This window comes from Trematomus bernacchii, unplaced genomic scaffold (assembly GCF_902827165.1).
Source record: "Trematomus bernacchii unplaced genomic scaffold, fTreBer1.1, whole genome shotgun sequence".
NCBI lineage: Eukaryota > Metazoa > Chordata > Actinopteri > Perciformes > Nototheniidae > Trematomus > Trematomus bernacchii.
The window spans coordinates 16959030-16979463 of NW_022987593.1; the positions used below are offsets into that span (position 1 = coordinate 16959030).

Here is a 20434-nt window from a genome sequence, read left to right on the forward strand (position 1 = left end):
GGGAGCCAATTGTAGATAAAACTTCATTTTCATCCTCTACTGTAGCTGCTCTCCATCTCATTGACCTACTGCAGCAGACTGTGAACAAAGTTGTCATTGGTTGCATGATGCTTTTTAAATCATCTGGGGTTTACTCACATTTCACATCAATAAAGATGGATTCAGATCTTGTACTCCACAGCTCGTTCTCAGCTCTGCAGTAATACTGTCCAGAGTCAGAGGACAGGATGGAGGTGAGGACGAGACGTGGTCCTTCATTGACATAAGAAAGGTGTGCACTTCCATTCCTCTTGTACCAGGTATATTTATCTGCTGGGTTAGCATCACTGCTACAGGTCAGAGTCACTGAACTGCCCTCCTCTATCTCAGCAGAGGGACTCACTGACACAGAGGGGAGCTTTGGAGCATCTGGAGGAGAAGTGTTTAAAGTTATTAACATTAAAGGGTAGATATAATGGCAACTTGCAAATATCCAGAGACACAAAGTAGAAAACGTTTTTCACAAACACAAACCAAAACATTTTAAAGCTTGGAGCATCTGGAGGAGATAACATGAACACATTTCACATTTAATTCCACGGTGGAAGATATTTTAATGAATAATAGTTTAATAAAACACAGAGTGGATGGTTAACTTAATTCCATCCTTTATCAGAAATCTAAACACTTTGAGGGAAAGTGTTAATCTTTATGTCATGGAAGAAGTTTCCTTCATAATTCTCCTTTATTCTTCTTTCTAGTAGCATCCCTCGTAGCAAGATTATATTTTACCTATTTTAAAATCAAACAGAAAACCTAGAGCCCTGGTTCAGTGTCTTTGGACACTGCCATGTCTGCTGGCGACCTCTGGTGGGTAAATAGATACATGAGTGCAATGATGATATATGTTATACTGTATGTTAATGTTATTATGTTAGTGGAAGACTTTGAGTAAACTCACACACTGAAGGAGAGGGGAAGTCCTCATATCCCTTCAAAGCACAGGAATAACTGTCTGCTGAACCATAACTGAAGTCTGCATAAGGAGATGTGTCTTCCTTCACTTCCTGTCTGTTCTTAAACCAGATGTAGGAAGTTTGACCAGGTGAACAACTGCTGAGACACTGAAGGCGAGTAGACGATCCTGATCTGCTCACCTGCACCCGGAGATCTGAATAAAGGTACAAACATTAAAAAAAGAGATAATAGTGTTCATGTATCAAAATAAAAATAAAATGTTAAATGTTTTAAGAGTACAATTTCAGATACCTGTGACGGACAAAGTGACTGGATCAGCCCAGTATGTAGCTTGGTTTGTTTTGAACCAGAACCAGTACTCAGCTGAGTCGCTCTCTGTCAGGTTTTTGATTCTCAGAGTGCAGGTGTTGTTTCCACAGAGATCCTCTACACGACCTGCATACTCTGAGATTGTTTTCAGATCTACACGTTCACCATCTTTCTGTTTAGTGAACCAGAATGTTTTCTCTACTGTGTTAACACCACCATTCCATGTAGATGGGTATGTGAAGCTGCATCTTATCTCCACTGTTGATCCTTTCACTGCACAGATCTCAGTAGGAGAGCAAGTCACTCCCCAGCCATCCTGACCCTGAACCACTGAAACACAGAGCACATCAGAAACTATAATCAAAGTTTATCTATAAATCGTTGAGAAATTTCCTGAACAATACTTTCAACAAAGAATGTAAAAATAAACATTTTACAAACGTTACTGGGATAGAGCAGAAAAACACATGTGAATTCCTTCTTAGGCACTTTAAAACCAATGATACTCTTTGACTTTGTTGTTTCTTAATCAAACCAGGTAGAACAGAAGTCTACGCAAAAAGGGTACGTTCAGTTTGACACAAGATTGGAAAATGCCTTCATATAAATGAACAGTGAATGATTAGCGATCATATTAATTAGAATAGTGTGAGATTGTCTGAACAGTTCCCTCTCTGTTCGCTCTGTGGTCAGGTTGCTGCTGAGGTAAGAGTGAACAATAACAATAAATGCAGAGCACTGAGGTGTGAGCAGCTTCTGTCTGATATACAGATAAGAAAAAGAAGAAGACTGCTTTTAACTCAGAGTGTGAATATAACACTGAGGTCAGAGAGGAGAGAAGGAACTAGAAGGGTTTGGTGCAGAGGTATGATCCATAAGAGTTGAGTCAATATGTTATGACTTAGAATAAGAATATCTCTCTAAATCACTTAAACTTAATAAAAACAGAGCTGGAGATTCTTTAAGTCGTCTTAAGAAAAAACAAAGCAAAATGTTTTCACAGAGAGAGAGGATGGAACAGTTATGCATACACTATATTCTCATTTTAACGCCTGTAAAAGTGATAAGCAAACTGATATTGTATGCAGATGATTGGAGCAAAGGACAGTGGCAACGCACGACAAGATCTTCAGAATATCCATCAAAAAAACTAGTAACGTCTTTGAGTTTCTACAATTCTACACACAAATACATTTAAAATGTTTCTGCTAGGTTTGCCTTTTACACAAATCCATCCCACTTATTCCCACATGTGACCTGATTTTACAAGTCCCACATTTTCCCAGAATCCCCTCTGTTCATGTGATGAATGTAAGTGTAGATGTACAGTACCTGACACAGAGAGCAGGAAGACAACTAATCCACTCGCTGCTGCAGTTAAACTCATAGCTGCTCCTCTCATCTCTGTGAGACTATAAAACATGTCAGATTAAATAATGTTCACAGGAGGTATACAGAATCATTACATCAAGAAACTGTTTCTACTTACAGTGAAAGAGGAACGATGTGTTTAAAAATGCCTTTCCTCTGTAGCAATGAGCAGAAGACGGATATCAGGCTGTTAAGAGACTAGATTTACTTCCTCTTTAGATTATTAATATGCATGATGAACCAAACACCAGTAACACCCGTCACACAGTTATGTTTTGAAAATGAACTTTTCTTAAACAAAATAAACTATGGCTTTAACTTGTTTGGCTGCCGATATTCCACTGACACCAGAAAAGAAAATTCAGATTTAGAGAATAACAGTTCATCTCTCTGAGCACTGAGGACGTCACACAGTCTGCAGGTGCAGTGAAGGAACAGGAAGGCATTAACCTGTGAAACCATAAGGCAGTTTTTTACTGAACAGGATGAAGAGCACAAAATTCCTTATCAGAGAGAATGGAAAATGCCATATTATTTCTCTTGGTTTGTTTCTTCTCTGCTCTCTCTGCAGTCAGGTTGCTTCTGTTTCAGAGAAATGCAGAACTCTGAGACGAGAGAAACTCACATGCCTGTTAGTGGCAACCCAACATGAACACACACATCACACTCATAATCAAGTGGACTGGAAGGAATCAGACACACAATGGTCCGGTAATTATTGTTGGAGCTATTGATTGATTTAACATGTTGATGTTGATCTATGTCATGGAAGAAGTTTCCTTCATAATTCTCCTTTATTCTTCTTTCTAGTAGCATCCCTCGTAGCAAGAGTATATTTATCCTATTTTAAAATCAAACAGAAAACCTAGAGCCCTGGTTCAGTCCCTTTGGACACTGCCATGTCTGCTGGCGACCTCTGGTGGGTAAATAAATAAATGAGTGCAATGATGATATTTACATTTGCTTTCATTTTGGTTTCATTTGTTTATTCATTTGTGTTTACATTAATTAAGATTTGGTGTATTTTATTGTTTTTCCTTTGTTTATCTTTCTGCACCAAACGTGGCAGAACCCTAACCTTTTGTCTTGTGCCGGACAGGTGCTGTGGGCCTGAGGCCGCAGACTCCCTGGTGGGAGCAGTGGTGTTCTTCACGTGTCCGTTGTGTGTGGTGTGCAGTGTCACGGGTGATTTAGTTTGTACCCCTTGCTCCCCTTTTTGTTAACTGCCGCTGTGGTAAGTCCCAGCCCTGTCCTTTTCCCCAAAGTGTGGATTTTATTGAAATGTATTGTGTCTGGTGTTTTTAGATATTCTGTATTTTATAAATAAAGTAGCCTTTGATATTAACCCTTAAACTGTCTCTGGGTGAAACTCTCCCAGGTGGCGTTGTCAGCAACCGACCTCTTACACCTAGCCGCACCACCCCGCCACAACGCAGAGAAAACCGACACAGTTTCACACAGTAACACAGAAAGCACACACACAGGTACACACAGTAACACAGAAAGCACACAGACAGGTACACACAGTAACACAGAAAGCACACAGACAGGTACACACAGTAACACAGAAAGCACACAGACAGGTACACACAGTAACACAGAAAGCACACACACAGGTACACACAGTAACACAGAAAGCACACAGACAGGTACACACAGTAACACAGAAAGCACACACACAGGTACACACAGCATCACACATACTGTACAGACACTCAGGTCACACAAAGCAGACAGTGAGGTAAATACATTTGTTGAAACTCATCACAGGAAGTGACAGTCCAATTATTTACATCTGTTCAGAAAAACACAACCAGAGTCCTTTAGAAACGATGGAATTAAGATAAGATAAGATAAGACTTAAATTGTTATGCTCAGGGCCGGCCCTAGACCTTTGGGGCCCTACGCGACCTTTGACTTGGGGGCCCCCCTCACTCTAGTGCATTCTCACTACACACAACACGGAACCAACTTTGGTCTTATGATGTTAGCATAAGCACACATATTGTATAAATAAGCATGTAAACACCGTGGACCTATCATCCTCTAGGGGGGTACTCACCTCCTCTAGGGGGTCCGGGGGCATGCTCGCCCGGGAAGATTTTTTTTTAAATATTGAAGTTAAAAGCATCAATCTGGTGCACTTTGAGAGCAAAATTAAGAGATCTATGGATATATCTCTCAACACCCATATGAAACAGAACTGTAAGCAGATTTTCTTTATGGATATTTTACAAATCACTCCCCTTTTAAACTGTATTCTTGTTTTGTCATATAGTATTTCATAACTGTTTTTCATTTATTCTCTCTGGCTGTCCATCTCATAATGTTCACATAGAAACTAGCTGTCAATAGGAATATCATTCAGAAGAATTATAATTTCATGCAAAAATCTGTCACAAAAAGAGGTTGCACATTTAAATTCAGGTGTTGTTCTGGCAACGTCAGTGGTCAAACAGCCACATTTACTGCTGCAAATACGTTCAAACATGCTGTCGACACGTAAAGCAGTGCAACTATGCCACCATTTCAGCTGACTTTTTCTCAGAAATACTGTCACATAGCATCCATATATTTCAGTGCTAGGTTGATGCTTAGCTAAGCTAACTATGAAACACTTTAACTGACAGGACTCAGGATCAACTGTGTACTGTAAGGTAGCTTCTAGCTTCATGTCGAACAGTAAGTCAACATTTCTCAGAGAGCTTTCTTTGAAATCACCAGGTAACACTAAAAAACATTACATTTAGATTGTATGACAAAGTGTTTATTTCATATATCTGGCTAGCTATAGCTACTTGCTAACGGTTTAGCTTACCCCCGCGATTCAAAGTAACGTCAACGTAGCTGTAATTTATGCTTTGCTTACATATTCGCATAACTTGGAAGTTTACTGACATTTACATACCTTGTTCTCCTGGCTCAAGTGCTGGCTCTGGGGTTGTTGTGTGAGCCACCACTTGAGAATTGTCGTCTTTTTTAAGAACAAATGTTCTTATGTCCATCTTCAAAAACTCTGAGTCCGACTGACAGTTTATTTTAAACATTGTCACAGCTCACAGGATAGGTACCTGTCAGCCATTAAGACAGATGTTTATTTCCATTCAACTCTCTGGTTGGTCTGGTGCCTTGCCTCTGTTGCATTCACTGAACACGGGAAATTACAATCCTGCCGTCCTCTCATGATGAGGTTCAGGTAAAGCACGGTTAATGTATTATATGATTGACTCAATAATATAATACATGACTTTGAGAGTAAGCAATCTAGGCATATTAACAAAATTAATTAAACATACTTATCACGGCGAGGGTGTACTTTTTTTTCTTCTTTTTTTTCATTTTTTGATAGGGGGCCCTAAGCGGCCGCTTATGTCGCTTAATGGGTCGGGCCGGCTCTGGTTATGCCAGAGTTACAAAAATACAATAAACACAGCAGCATAATAGTAAAACTGTACACTAACAGTGCAGTAAAAACAGCAATTGAATATCTACAGGAAACAGAGACGGTCACATAATTAATGTAAATATTAACAGTAAGCCATGGTATCTTTCCAACTTTACCAAACCTCCATTCTTACAGAAAAACGGTTACCTCGATCTGGACATACCGGCTATAACTTGATCATCATTTCTGAACTACAGCCCATCATTCGGATGTGGCTGAGAGGAAGAGCTGTTGTCTTTGAGTCAGAAGAAGCCAAGTTATCATGTTGATTTAACCTAGTGTGTATTGTGCTGCTTGTTAAATGTGTGCGTTATCTCACTGCTACAGTGGAGAAGAGCTTCAAAATCAAAAATCTCAAACCTGTTAGAAATCCCATCCATTCCACTCCTGTTACTGAGTTTTAGGTAGAAGCAAAACCTTTAATAGCAACACCTTTTTTGACGCTAATAAACATTTATATCTGGATCTTGAGGGCTCTGAAGAGAAGTGTACTTCTTGCGCCAAATCCATCAATAAAAGTCAATCAAAGTTTATTTATTCAGCCCAATATGACAAATTGTAGTTTTGTCTCAGGGAGCTTTAAGGTTAATACAGAACATGAATATGCTGGAAATTCCCGGTGCTGTAAGCTTTTAAAATAAACCAAAGTTACACCCTTGACTATATATATATATAGTCAAGGGTGTAACTTTGGTTTGAGAAGTGGGGGGGTTTGTGTTAACAAATACAAGAAAAATGTGTAGTGTATATAATGAGTGTGCACACTTATCTAGTATCCTATCCATGTGAACCTGTTTTTTTTGTGATGACCTCGCATCCTCTAGGGGGGTCCGGGGGCATGCACCCCGGGAAGATTTTTTTCTTTAAATTGAAGTTGAATGCATCAATCTGGTGCACTTTGAGGGCAACATTAAGAGATTTATGGATACAGTTCTCAACAATCAAATGAAACAGAACTGTATATATTTCAATAATCAAAAACCATTAGAATATGCTCACAACCAATAACAAATCATTGATCAACTCCTCTCTCCTATCTTTATCTTACCTGGTCTGCATTCTTTCTTTTTATTTATGCATATCTGACTAATCACTCCCCTTTCAAACTGTGTTTTTATTTTGTACTGACCTATAGTACACATTGGAAGGATTTCTTAACTTATTTTATATACAACTAATATTACATAGATGGAAATATTTGTTTACATAGATGACCAAACCGTTTGAGAACCACTGAGATAACTAGACTAAAGTTTACAACCTAATCACTCAGAGTCCTTTACCTCCCTGAGCTGACGTTATCTCTCTCAGTCCCCCAGGAGAGAGTTCTCCCTCTCCTTACTGTTGAAACAGCTTCTAATCTCCGTTAGCTCCGAGCTAGCACCAGATGCTAACAACAACCCCCGTAAGGAACAATCTTAACAGAGGACTAACAAAGGCAGCTATCTAAGATAATAGATATAAGTATAGCTAGCTCGATATATAGATAATAGTACTATATAGATCATATATCTGTATCTCTGATATTCTCTATCTCAGTTCTATATCTATCGATAGAGCTAGTTGTTGCTGTCTCTATATCGTTCTCTATCTCTCTCTCTCTCTCTCTCTCTGCTCTCTCTCTCTATCTCTCTCTCTTCTTCTCTCTCTCTCTCTCTCTCTCTCTCTCTCTCTCTCTCTTCTTATCAGGCTCCTCAAAATCCGACAGGAAGAGTTCCCCCTCGCCTTATAGTTTGGAAACAGCGCTACTAATATACTGTTAGCTCCGAGATAGCAACCAAATTTGCTAAACAACAACCCCCATAAAGTAAAAACTCTCTATGTATCTCTATTCTTTTTATTCTCTCTCACAAAAGATGGCGCTCGTGCCACACACCACCAGACGCTCCTCCGTGACGATGACCGCTTGCGTAAAAAAATAAACACATTTAAAAAGTGGGGGGGGGGGACACAAATGGGATTTTGAAAAGTGGGGGGGACATGTCCCCCCTGTCCCCAGTGGAAATTACGCCCATGTATATAGTATAAATAGAGTATAAAACTACACCACTGCAATGATGATGAATACAGTGTGGGAAAAATGATTGGGTTATTTTGTTACATTTTACATCCACTAATAATCAATATGTTTAATCTCTTTCATTATAATAAACATTTATATTTACCATATTTTTCAATGCACCTTTTCCTTCTGCTCTATATTTCTGTGTTTGACTCTTGCAGTATTTTGCCTGTATGTGTATTTCGTCATAATAAGTAATATGTTCATTGTATGCTTCAACACCTTCCAATTAAATAGCCTACTTGGTTATATTCTGATTCTGATTGTGTATTTTCTTTATGTTTCCTCCCAGGTAACGTGATGTCGTTCCCGGAGCCCAGACCTCAGGCTCCTCCGCTTCCTCAACACCTTCTGAGGAGCATCGACTGCCAAGAATTACACCAAACAAATACTGTATGTTTTGTGAAGTCAGTAGAATATGATTTGCAGGTAGGGATATCTCTGCAGCTCCACCATTCCTTGTTCAAATGTTGTATTTATTAACTCAAACCAATACAGAACAGAAAGAGAAAAAAGTAAACACATGAAGTACAGAACAAAAGAGAAGGGTCAGAATAACAGGTGCAAACAACAAAGCAAAATAGATAATTGCAATGAGTTGTGATGGTTATAAACTTAAAGAGTAACAAAGACATTTACAAATTCAATTGGTGATAATGGAACTTTTACATAACAAATATGAATAAATAAATAAGAATGTGTGAACATTAAGGCCGTACACACACCAAAGAGACATTTACTTTACAGGCTCTTGGTAATGGTTTTCCCTCAGTGAAATACGGCTCTTTACTGAAACCTAGTGGCAGCAGAATGAAACTGCAACTACATCAGCAAACACATGTTCCTCTCCAATATCCCAATGTGCTTTTCAACAACAACATTCATTTTGGAATTTGGAATGAATCAAACAAGTAGTTGTTGATATTTCAGTCTAGACAAGAAGAAGAACATTGTAAAGGATTATTATTTGAATAAAGTTGATAAATGTACAAAACAATGGAAATGGGTTTGTTATTAGTAAATTATAACTCTGTAGTAATATCTACATTTTCCATCAAGCCAGCGGTTAGGGATCAGATCCCTTGTTGCAACATCTCTACATTTAGTAATTGTTTGGGGCAAAAATCATGTTACACAAGAAATATTTACAATTCAGTACATTAAGCTGTGAAATACTTAACAAAATCTTTACATTTGAGCCATTCAGATTAATAAAAACTAGGCTGAAAACTCATCGCCTCATTCATGGAGAGGTCCACCCTGAGACATGTATTTAAAAAATCCACATTACCCTGTGTAAATAGAAATGTGATTGTAAAATAACTGAAGTATCATCCTTCAAATGCAACGCCTGCTGTGTTTATCTGGATTTGTTGACCGTGCTGTACAATGCAGCTGGATCCTCTTCAGAGTCCTGACCTCTGGTCCTGAGAGATAAAACATGTATTTCTTAGTGGTAATAATAATGCAAAAGGAATTAACCTGTTCCACTCTGAGCCTGTTTTTCAGGTCTCAGGCTCGAAAATGACATTCCCAGAACAAATGACCATATCTTCCCTTCTAAAAGGGTTAAATTAATAATCTTTTCTCAAAGTAATGATAAACCTGTGAGTTGGATGTAGAAGTGTCAGAATCAATATAAATGTTTTTTATTTTAAAGAAAATTCAGATTTTACATAGTAAAAAACTGTAAATTATAGTGTCCGTCCAAAAATTATTTTTTACAGATAGTGAAAACTACCCTTGGATGATGGGTTAGTAGACTAAAAGCTTTAGGAATCCAAAGTACAACATATAATAAGTACCCTGTATCAAGATTGATGCAAAACAAGTGAAATTTGACCTTTTTAAAGAGATTTAGCCAAAAACTGGGCCATCTGGGGTCATTTGGGTGGATTTGACCTATCTCTGGCCCCCCTTGCTCGATCTGGTTGGTTGACATACCCTTGTGACCATTAGAGCCAATAGAATCGAAGGAGGATACCTACATAGACACACATTGTAAAGAAAAAATGTTGCCGCTTCGCGTGTGGAAAGCGAAACTAAACTGGAGGAATGTCTCCTTCTGGAGTTTGGAAACTAAAACGCAGTTGTATTGCTTATGGATTATCAGAAATAATTTCAAAGAAGGCACAGACACATAGGATGAACCTATGGATTAACTGCAGCATCGTTTTTTTATCGTTTTAATGCCATTGAAGACCACTTTTGACCAAGGTAAGCCATATTTATATGTTTAGCTTCTTGGCTCCACATGTGATGATGTACGCTTTCGTTGATAGCGTCGCGAATCTTTATCACTGAGTGTTGAGGTGGGCACCGTTAGATTCAGTGTCTCCAGGACACCAAAAATAGTGTTTGGTTGTGCATCTAGGATAAGTAATAAGGGAGTTCTGAGTGAGTTTATGTGCCTTTGTCGGTCCCGTTTTTTCGATCGAGGCTAATTCAGAGGCTGAGTGCTAGCATTGTGGGTTTTTTTTTGAAAAAAAAAATTAAAAAGATCAGTTAGCTGAGTTTCTTCCCGTTACATGGATATAACACATTCATAGTTTTATTCAATATTAAGATTCCTTAGACGTTGTTTCCTGCAAATGACGCGTTTATCCGCCCGGTACCGGGGGGAAGGCGTGAAACAGGTTAAATGATATGTGAACAATGTTCCTGTGTGAGGAGCTGCTCACCTCGGGGCAGCACTGCTGAACTTGACGGCAGCGTACTCCGGGACTTCCTGTTGCTCCGTGTGTCTGAGGGGCTGAGCTGCTCTCATGTTGGAGTAAAGAGGATCTGCCCGGTTGTTGGAGAAGTGAACGCTGGCATACTGAAGGTCCTCCTGCTGCTCCGGCTGATCAGGTACACACTGCAGGGATGAAAACACTTTCAGGTACACATTTTTACATCAATAGATATTTATTTTACAGAGGAATGGACCCAGGACAGAAAAGGCCAAAGCAACAGCAGCTGTGGTTATGATGGAAAAATATCCCTGCTTTATCAACTTGATGCTGTATGGCAGAAAAGATTAAAGGATAAAAGATAGGAAAACTTCTGGATGTACTTGAAATGTACTCACGTCTAAGAGGAGAATCAAAGAGATTGTGATAGAAATGAACTTGTTATATAAGGATGTAAAAAGAGCAGCAAGAGGTCCTTCTATGTCAGATACATTTTCTATAAGCACTTAAAGACCATGAAATACTCCTCATTATAAATTGAGTGTAATATGTTTTCTTTTGTACTAGATTAATTACGTAAGCATCTATTCTCACCTCTTCCCTATTGTCCGCTCTCTCTTCAGGCTCAGACGAGTCTCTGGAAGCCCTCTTTCTTCTGGTTAGGAGAGTTTATGAAGAAAAAGAAGATCAAATGTTGACATCAGACAAACAGACTTTTAATGATTTTACAAACAATGATTAAGATGATCAGATCTGCTCACCTGATCCACAGGAAGACAGAGAGAGAAATGACAGCCAGGAGAACAACAGAGATTGTTACAAAAGGTAGTAGGCTCCATGATCCTGAGAAACAGTGATCAACAGAGAACAGATGGTTAATACAGCGGTGTTTCTCAAATATGGATACAAGGACCCCTAGGGGCACTTTGGAGTATTACAGGGGGTGTGTAATATAACGGCCCGTCCACACAGCAGCGTTAAAAAAATCTTGGAGGTGGGCGTATCTGAAGCTTGGGGATTTTTTTGCGAGCAAGGCACCAACAACCAATCACATGAATCTCCCGCCCCCGACATACGAAGCAAAAAAGTTTGAAGTAAACTGGATATAAACTCCCCAAACAGGCGAAAACATACCACTGTCTCTGCCACCTCCCTCCATGCCTGGCTCCTCCGGTTTATATCCCGGTAGGTAAATAGGGACTGGTCATAAAGCACCGGGTGATTCCCTACCGCTAATTTCTCCTCCATTTTTTGGAATATGAGGAAATGACCGGCGGTATGTCTCTCCCAGCATACACGCGGTTTGATTGGCTAGCGCTTGAACTGTCAGATTTGCATACACGGGATTTGATTGGCTGACGCTTCCACCTCAGCTTCAAAAGTTGAACATTGCTCAACTTTGAATCCTGAAAATCCTGAAAATCTCCGCTCGCCTGCCCACAATGCAGTTCGGCGAAAAGTGAGGCAAAGTGACGTCACCCCATTCAAAGTGAATTGGCAGAAGCGTTTCAAGATTTTTTAACGCTGCTGTGTGGACGGTCCGTAATAGATAATAATAGAATAGAATTGGAGGGATGAAACCCTCATTAATGGTCACACTTGCAGAGCACACAGCACACACAGTGACATCTGTTCTCTGCTTTCAACCCATCCTAGTACTAGGAGCAGTGTAAGACTATATTTTCAGACTTCCTATTCCTTAACCTGTTAAGGCCGAGAGACCCCGGTACCGGGGCACTGCCGCAACATCTTGCAGGAAACAGTGTCTGAGGGCATGTTCATTTAATAAACTATGAATGTTTTATATCCATGTAACGGGAAGAAACTCATCTAACTGATCTTTTTTTTTTTTTTTTTTAAAAGAAAACCCACAATGCTAACACTGAGCCTCTGAATTAGCAACGAGCGAAAACTGCTAACAGATTACTGCCCCGAAAATCACTCACAAAACCTTATTATTTATCTTTTCTCTACATCCATGACATGGATTCACATCGTGAGATGACACAGAATCGATGGGTACCCTCATTATCACTGAATTATACGAAATTGCGACGTTATAAACAAAAACAGACATCAAAACATTTGACGCTAGGTAGCTAAAAATGCTAACAAGGTTACCTTGGCTCTGTAGTCTCTCCAAAGTGGTCTTCAATGGCATTAAAACGATAAAAACGCTGCTGAAGTTAATCCATAGGTTAATCCAATGTGTCTGTGTCCAGGGGCGGCGCCAGGGGGTAGCTTGGAGTTGCTATAGCAACTCCAACAATTGGCCTAGCAACGGCTTAGCAACCCCATTGTTTTGTTATGAAAATGTATCTATATATATTTATACACATTCTCGCGAGATCTATCAGGGGTCATTGTAAGTTAAAGCGCGAACTGTTACGTGGCCAATGTTGTTATAATTCTCAGTATGTGAACACAGATCGAAAATGGAAAGATTTCTCACAAGTCAGCGTAAACGGCCGCGATCTCCAACGGAGCCGGTCAACCCTGTGTGTGTGTGTGTGTGTGTGTGTGTGTGTGTGTGTGTGTGTGTGTGTGTGTGTGTGTGTGTGTGTGTGTGTGTGTGTGTGTGTGTGTGTGTGTGTGTGTGTGTGTGTGTGTGTGTGTGTGTCTGTGTGTCTGTCTGTTTGCGGTGTGGTGATGAGGTTAAATGCCACAGCATGCCAGTTGAAACAGTGAACGATCGCTATTGTGTACGCTTAGGGTGTAATGGTATTATACACAAATATTTTACATTACAAACTTATTTTGGTTGTGCTTACCTTGCAAAGTAATGTTATAAGTGTCAAAGGAATGTTTTAATGTAAATATTAATGATAATATTGTAGCGTGTCCAAGTTAATAGTTATTTCAGTTATCAGATGTGCACAGTTTAGTACATTTGTAAAGTTATTTAGGCAATGTTGTTGGTGGGAGTTAGGGAGAGACCGCCCCTTCCAGGTATGTGTGTGCGTTTTCCGGTGTGTGTGTAGGGAGTACGAGACGGTAGGAGTTGTGTTCGAGTGTGGGGAAAAGTCATAATGAGTGTTATACTATTGATTGGCTCTGTAAGGCGTGGCTGTGGCCGTCAACACCATAAAATAAAGAGAACAGTTTCGACATTGAAGGCTCGTGATCTGTGATCTTGAATAGCGGTGAACGCTACAATATGAACAGGCTCGTGCTTGGCCCACTGGTATTGTTTGTTTATTTATTTTGAAAATTAACTAGCAACGCCGTGCTGTCATATAGCAACTGCTAAACTACTGCAGCAAAAAAATCGTGGCACCGCCCATGTCTGTGTCCCTTTGAAATGATTTCTGATAATCCATGAGCAATGAGATTGATAATCCATGTTTTTCCGTTTCTAGATATCAGAGCTAAAGTGTAGCTTCACTCTAATGCAAATGACATGCGCAAAGCCCCTACCTTTTTGTTTCACAATGAGTGTGTGTGGGGGACTCCCCCTTCGATTCTATTGGGTCTAACGGTCAGAAAGAGGTGTCAACCATCAAAATCGAGCAAGGGGGGCCAGAGATATGGAAAATCCACCCAAATGACCCCAGAAGTGGTTTCTTTTTGCTAAATCTCTCTAAAAGGGTCAAATGTCACTTGTTTTGCATCAATCTTGATACAGGGTACTTATTATATGTTGTACTTTGGATTCCTAAAGCTTTTAGTCTACCTTACATCATCCAAGGGTAGTTTTCACTATAAGTAAAAAAGAATTTTTGGACGGACACTATAATCTACAGTTTTTTACTATGTAAAATCTGAATTTTCTTTAAAATAAAAAACATCTATATTGATTCTGACTTTTCTACATCCAACTCACAGGTTTATCATTACTTGAGAAAAAAGATTATTAATTTAACCCTTTTAGAAGGGAAGATATGGTCATTTGTTCTGGGAATGTCATTTTCGAGCCTGAGACCTGAAAAACAGGCTCAGGGCTTAACAGGTTAAAAAAAACTAAAACTAAAAAACTATAATTTGTTGTAAAAATAATGTTAATAAAAAAACACTTGTCCAATGTTCAAGAAGCTGAAACAAATGCAAACACATTCATGATATTGTTAGTTTTGTGATGAACGGGTGATTATACTCCATTCATTATTTCCTTCTCAATACCGATGGAATATCTCTCAGCCTGTGGGCACTTGCACTTGGCATAAGCTTCACAAAACAGACACAACTCTCACTCTTGAGTGCACAGGGAATGACTGCACCCCATACTGAATCTGGACCCTCAGGATAATTAGTCCCTTAAGTAAAAGAAAGAAAACAACCCCTATCCTGAACCGGAAAAGTACATTTGAACACACACTCCTTTTTCAGCCTCCTACCAAGACAATGTGACTGAAAACAAACAATCTGATAAGTGTGTGGTTTTAGATGAATGCATAAAACTTACCTGCCACAACACTCAGATGAAAGGTGGAGTTACTACGTCCTAACCTGTTCTGGGCTCCACAGGAATAACTCCCACTGTGTTCAGCTCTGAAGTCAGTGATGTTGAAGATCTGTCCTGAAGCTTTTGGAGAGTCTTCATTCTCCTTGTACCAGGTGTAGTTAGCTGCTGGGTTAGCATCACTGCTACAGGTCAGAGTCACTGAACTGCCCTCCTCTATCTCAGCAGAGGGACTCACTGACACAGAGGGGAGCTTTGGAGGATCTGGAGGAGATGTGTTTAAAGTTATTAACATTAAAGGGTAGATATAATGGCATCTTGCAAATATCCAGAGACACAAAGCAGGAAACGTTTTTCACAAACACAATGCAAAACATTTTAAAGCTTGGAGCATCTGGAGGAGATAACATGAACACATTTCACATTTAATTCCACAGTGGAAGATATTTTAATGAACAATAGTTTAATAAAACACAGAGTGGGTGGTTAACTTGATTCCATCCTTTATCAGAAGTCTAAACACTTTGAGGGAAAGTGTTAATCTTTATGTCATGGAAGAAGTTTCCTTCATAATTCTCCTTTATTCTTCTTTCTAGTATAGCATCCCTCGTAGCAAGATTATATTTTACCTATTTTAAAATCAAACAGAAAACCTAGAGCCCTGGTTCAGTGTCTTTGGACACTGCCATGTCTGCTGGCGACCTCTGGTGGGTAAATAGATAAATGAGTGCAATGATGATATATGTTATACTGTATGTTAATGTTATTATGTTAGTGGAAGACTTTGAGTAAACTCACACACTGAAGGAGAGGGGAAGTCCTCATATCCCTTCAAAGCACAGGAATAACTGTCTGCTGAACCATAACTGAAGTCTGCATAAGGAGATGTGTCTTCCTTCACTTCCTGTCCATTCTTAGACCAGATGTAGGAAGTTTGACCAGGTGAACAACTGCTGAGACACTGAAGGAGAGTAGACGATTGTGATCTGCTCACCTCCACCTGGAGATCTGAATAAAGGTACAAATATAAAAAATAAAGATCAATAATGTTCATGTATCAAAATTAAAATAAAATGTTAAATGTTTTAAAAGTACAATTTCAGATACCTGTGACGGACAAAGTGACTAGAGGACCCGAGTATGGAGCTTGGTTTGTTGTGAACCTGAACCAGTACTCAGCTGAGTCGCTCTCTCTCAGGTTTCTGATTCTCAGAGTGCAGATGCTGTTTCCACAGAGATCCTCTACACGACCTGAATACTCTGATTCTGTTTTCAGATCACCACCTTTCTTTTTAATGAACCAGAATGTTTTCTCTAATGTGTTAACATACCCATGCCATGTGGATGGGTATGTGAAGCTGCATCTTATCTCCACTGTTGATCCTTTCACTGCACAGATCTCAGTAGAAGAGTAAGTCACTCCCCAATCCTGACCCTGAACCACTGAAACACAGAGCACATCAGAAACTAGAATCAAAGTTAATCTATAAATTGTTGAGAAATTGCCTGATCAGTACTTTCAACAAAGAATGTAAAAATAAACATTTTACAAACGTTACTGGGATAGAGCAGAAAAACACATATGAATTCCTTCTTAGGCACTTTAAAACCAATGATACTCTTTGACTTTGTTGTTTCTTAATCAAACCAGGTAGAACAGAAGTCTACGCAAAAAGGGTACGTTCAGTTTGACACAAGATTGGAAAATGCCTTCATATAAATGAACAGTGAATGATTAGCGATCATATTAATTAGAATAGTGTGAGATTGTCTGAACAGTTCCCTCTCTGTTCGCTCTGTGGTCAGGTTGCTGCTGAGGTAAGTGTGAACAATAACAATAAATGCAGAGCACTGAGGCGTGAGCAGCTTCTGTCTGATATACAGATAAGAAAAAGAAGAAGACTGCTTTTAACTCAGAGTGTGAATATAACACTGAGGTCAGAGAGGAGAGAAGGAACTAGAAGGGTTTGGTGCAGAGGTATGATCGATAAGAGTTGAGTCAATATGTTATGACTTAGATTAAGAATATCTCTCTAAATCACTTAAACTTAATAAAAACAGAGCTGGAGATTCTTTAAGTCGTCTTAAGAAAAAAACTAAGCAAAATGTTTTCAGAGAGAGAGGATGGAACAGTTATGCATACACTATATTCTCTTTTTAACGCTTGAAAAAGTGATAAGCAAAGTGATATTGTATGCAGATGATTGGAGCAAAGGACAGTGGCAACGCACGACAAGATCTTCAGAAAATCCATCAAAAAAACTAGTAACGTCTTTGAGTTTCTACAATTCTACACACAAATACATTTAAAATGTTTCTGCTAGGTTTGCCTTTTACACAAATCCATCCCACTTATTTCCACATGTGACCTGATTTTACAAGTCCCACATTTCCCCAGAATCCCCTCTGTTCATGTGATGAATGTAAGTGTAGATGTACAGTACCTGACACAGAGAGCAGGAAGACAACTAATCCACTCGCTGCTGCAGTTAAACTCATAGCTGCTCCTCTCATCTCTGTGAGACTATAAAACATGTCAGATTAAATAATGTTCACAGGAGGTATACAGAATCAATACATCAAGAAACTGTTTCTACTTACAGTGAAGGAGGAACCATGTGTTGAAAGATGCCTTTCCTCTGAAGCAATGAGCAGAAGACGGATATCAGGCTGTTGGAAATAGATTTACTTCCTCTTAAGACGATTAATATGCATGATGAGCCGATTACCAGTAACACCCACTACACTGTTATGTTTTGTTGTAAAAAAATGAACTTTTCTTAAACAAAATAAACTATGGCTTATGTTTGTTTGTTGTTAATAATAGTTCATCTCTATGAGCACTGAGGAAGTCACACAGTCTGCAGGTGTAGTGAAGGAACAGGAAGGCATTAACCTGTGAAACCACGAGGCAGTTTTACTGAACAACATGAAGAGCACAGTATTCATTATAAGAGAGAATGGAAAATGGCATATAATTTCTCTTGGTTTGTTATACATCACACAGGCTCCGCCCTCTACTGGACTCTATGGGTACTACTCTCTATCATGCTATGCGTGCATTCACGCATAGCATAAACGTAGCCGGCCAATCAGGGCGAGCCTACCTGAATGCGCGCGCAGGCCCACAGTATATAAGCGGGTACGCCTCCCGACTCTCATCCTTTTTCTCTTCATCGAGCAGCAACAACTGAAGCTAAACGTAAAGAAGATAGATAGAAGAAAGTGAAAGAATATGCCACTCCTTGAACATCGGCCTTGCCCTACATGCCCTGGCTTAATTGCGGGCGCTGATCCCCACCGCTTGTGCTTCGAGTAGATCTCCCGGAGATGACGGGCGGTGGGAGGAAGTGTCCCGGCGGAGATGGCTTTCTCCACCCCGCCTCCTCCCTCTACTTTTGTGTTGAAAAATGCCTTCAATAAAAATGGTTGCATTTATCCCAGTCTTATGGCGCATTTCCACTACAGCGCGGAGCACGGTTTAAGCGTGCCGTGCCGTGCCCGGCCCGTTTTTGGTTGCGTTTCCACTAGGCGTAGTTCCGGCTAGCGGGTACTTTTTCACAGTTTTCTGGCTCTCCAAAATCGAGGTTCTGTCCGGGCCAACAACCGGGCTGAGTATGCTAAACTAGTGAGAGAATCTGAGAGTATCTGACCCCCACTGGACATAATGCGCTTATGTTTTTTACCATGCTCCTTAGGGACCCGGGAAACATGGTGCACAGAAAGCCCCATACAGGGCTGGAGGTTTACTCGGAAGGCTTCAGTAGAAGCTGCTGGGAGTCCCAGCAGCTTCTACTGAAGCCAGTCCCCAACTCCGGGGACTTCCGGCCGGGGACTTCGGGTGGCAGTATACGCCGTGAAGTTGTTTGCGGCCTGCCAGTAAACCCAAAGCAGAAGAAGACGAAGTGACGTCAGCGTAATCTTCCCTCAGGGAAAAGTACTCCGGTGTGAACGCGATTGGTACTTAGTGCCCTGGGGTACTGCCGGGGCACTAAGTACGACAAAGTACTGGTGTGAAAGCGGCTATTGTTGTAACCTTTAAGATGTGATGTCTTTCAAATGAAATGCCTGAATAGCTGTGCAGAGAGTGGACTCAGTTTACTGTCTGTTGACAGGGGTCTGTGTGCAGGTGAAGAACTGACCCTGGATCAGCACATGCTTCAGATTTCCTGCTGATGTGAAGCTTTGAAACTTTCTTTATAACCTCCTTTAGGAAACACTGGTGAAAATGCAACATTCGTCCGTTCACAGAAACAACCGATCGTGAACGAGAAATTATACCATGTTACGGCGCTTATAAAGCATTTTAAAACGTATACCTTAACTTGCCAAAGTGCTTTGTTTTGAACGTTCAACACTATAATAATCAAAAGGAGTAATATGAACGTTACTTTTTTACTGAAATTATCAAAAAAGGTCAACTTTTCTTAGTTTTTACTGAGCGGTGGGGGGTTTCTTAACCTTTTTTAAACATGTTTGAGTGGTGATATACACAGTGATAGATTAAGGCCTGACAAGTTTATAATAAATACAATTATATTTATTTTACAGACACACATTGATAACATCAGTTATCGTAAATACGTTGGATAGGGTAAATGCAGTCGGATTCTCTTGAAGCCCCGTCGTCTTTTCCTAAGTCCTTTTGAATTCTCCTATCCACTATTCCTTAACCCCTTGATGTTTCACACAGAAGTCCAGGAATAGTGGTTAGGAGAAAACGAGAGGAGTCACATTTTAACAATTACTAAGTCCGCCTACTATCACCTGAAGAATATAATTAGGATTAAAGGACTAATGTCACAGCAGGATTTGGAAAAACTTGTCCATGCTTTTATCTTCATTCAACTGGATAATGGTGTCTTTACAGGTCTCACTCACTTTTAAATCCAGGCTGTATAACTATTCATATCTCACACTGCACTGGAGCTTTTATTCATGTATTTTATACCTGTTATTTTATTATCTTTGCTTTTTAATAACTGTTTTTAAATGCCATTTTATAATGTGCTTCCGCTGCACTATTTCTTGATGTCTTTCATTTTTGTAAAGCACATTGAATGGCCTTAGCCGCGTTCACACCGGAGTACTTTTCACCGTACTTTTCGCGTTTAGTTCCGTTAGTACCCCTTACTGTATGTCGCGTTCACACCAAAAAGAGCACTTAATCTCGGGAACTTTTACCCCCATTTTTAGTGCCTGCTGAGAGATGGTACTTT

At 39.8% G+C, this 20434-nt stretch overlaps 1 protein-coding gene across 1 annotated transcript; it reads right to left on the reverse strand.

Moving 5' to 3' along the window:
• Window positions 1-15898: 15898 nt before the first annotated feature.
• Window positions 15899-17866, reverse strand: LOC117482397. Its single transcript, XM_034130511.1, has 4 exons — window positions 17817-17866; window positions 17660-17739; window positions 16323-16658; window positions 15899-16223 (listed from the first exon to the last, which is right to left on the reverse strand). Exons 1-4 carry the CDS (start codon window positions 17831-17833, stop codon window positions 15982-15984), a joined length of 675 nt encoding a protein of 224 aa, XP_033986402.1. The 5' UTR covers window positions 17834-17866; the 3' UTR covers window positions 15899-15981.
• Window positions 17867-20434: the final 2568 nt, after the last annotated feature.

Excerpts from the sequence above, each read along its gene's own strand:
- LOC117482397 (XM_034130511.1), bottom strand. Across the intron at positions 16,659-17,659 it reads CTTCCTGCTCTCTGTGTCAG|TGGTTCAGGGTCAGGATTGG; the intron begins GTACTGTACATC and ends TCTGTGTTTCAG. Across the intron at positions 16,224-16,322 it reads AGTCACTTTGTCCGTCACAG|ATCTCCAGGTGGAGGTGAGC; the intron begins GTATCTGAAATT and ends ACCTTTATTCAG.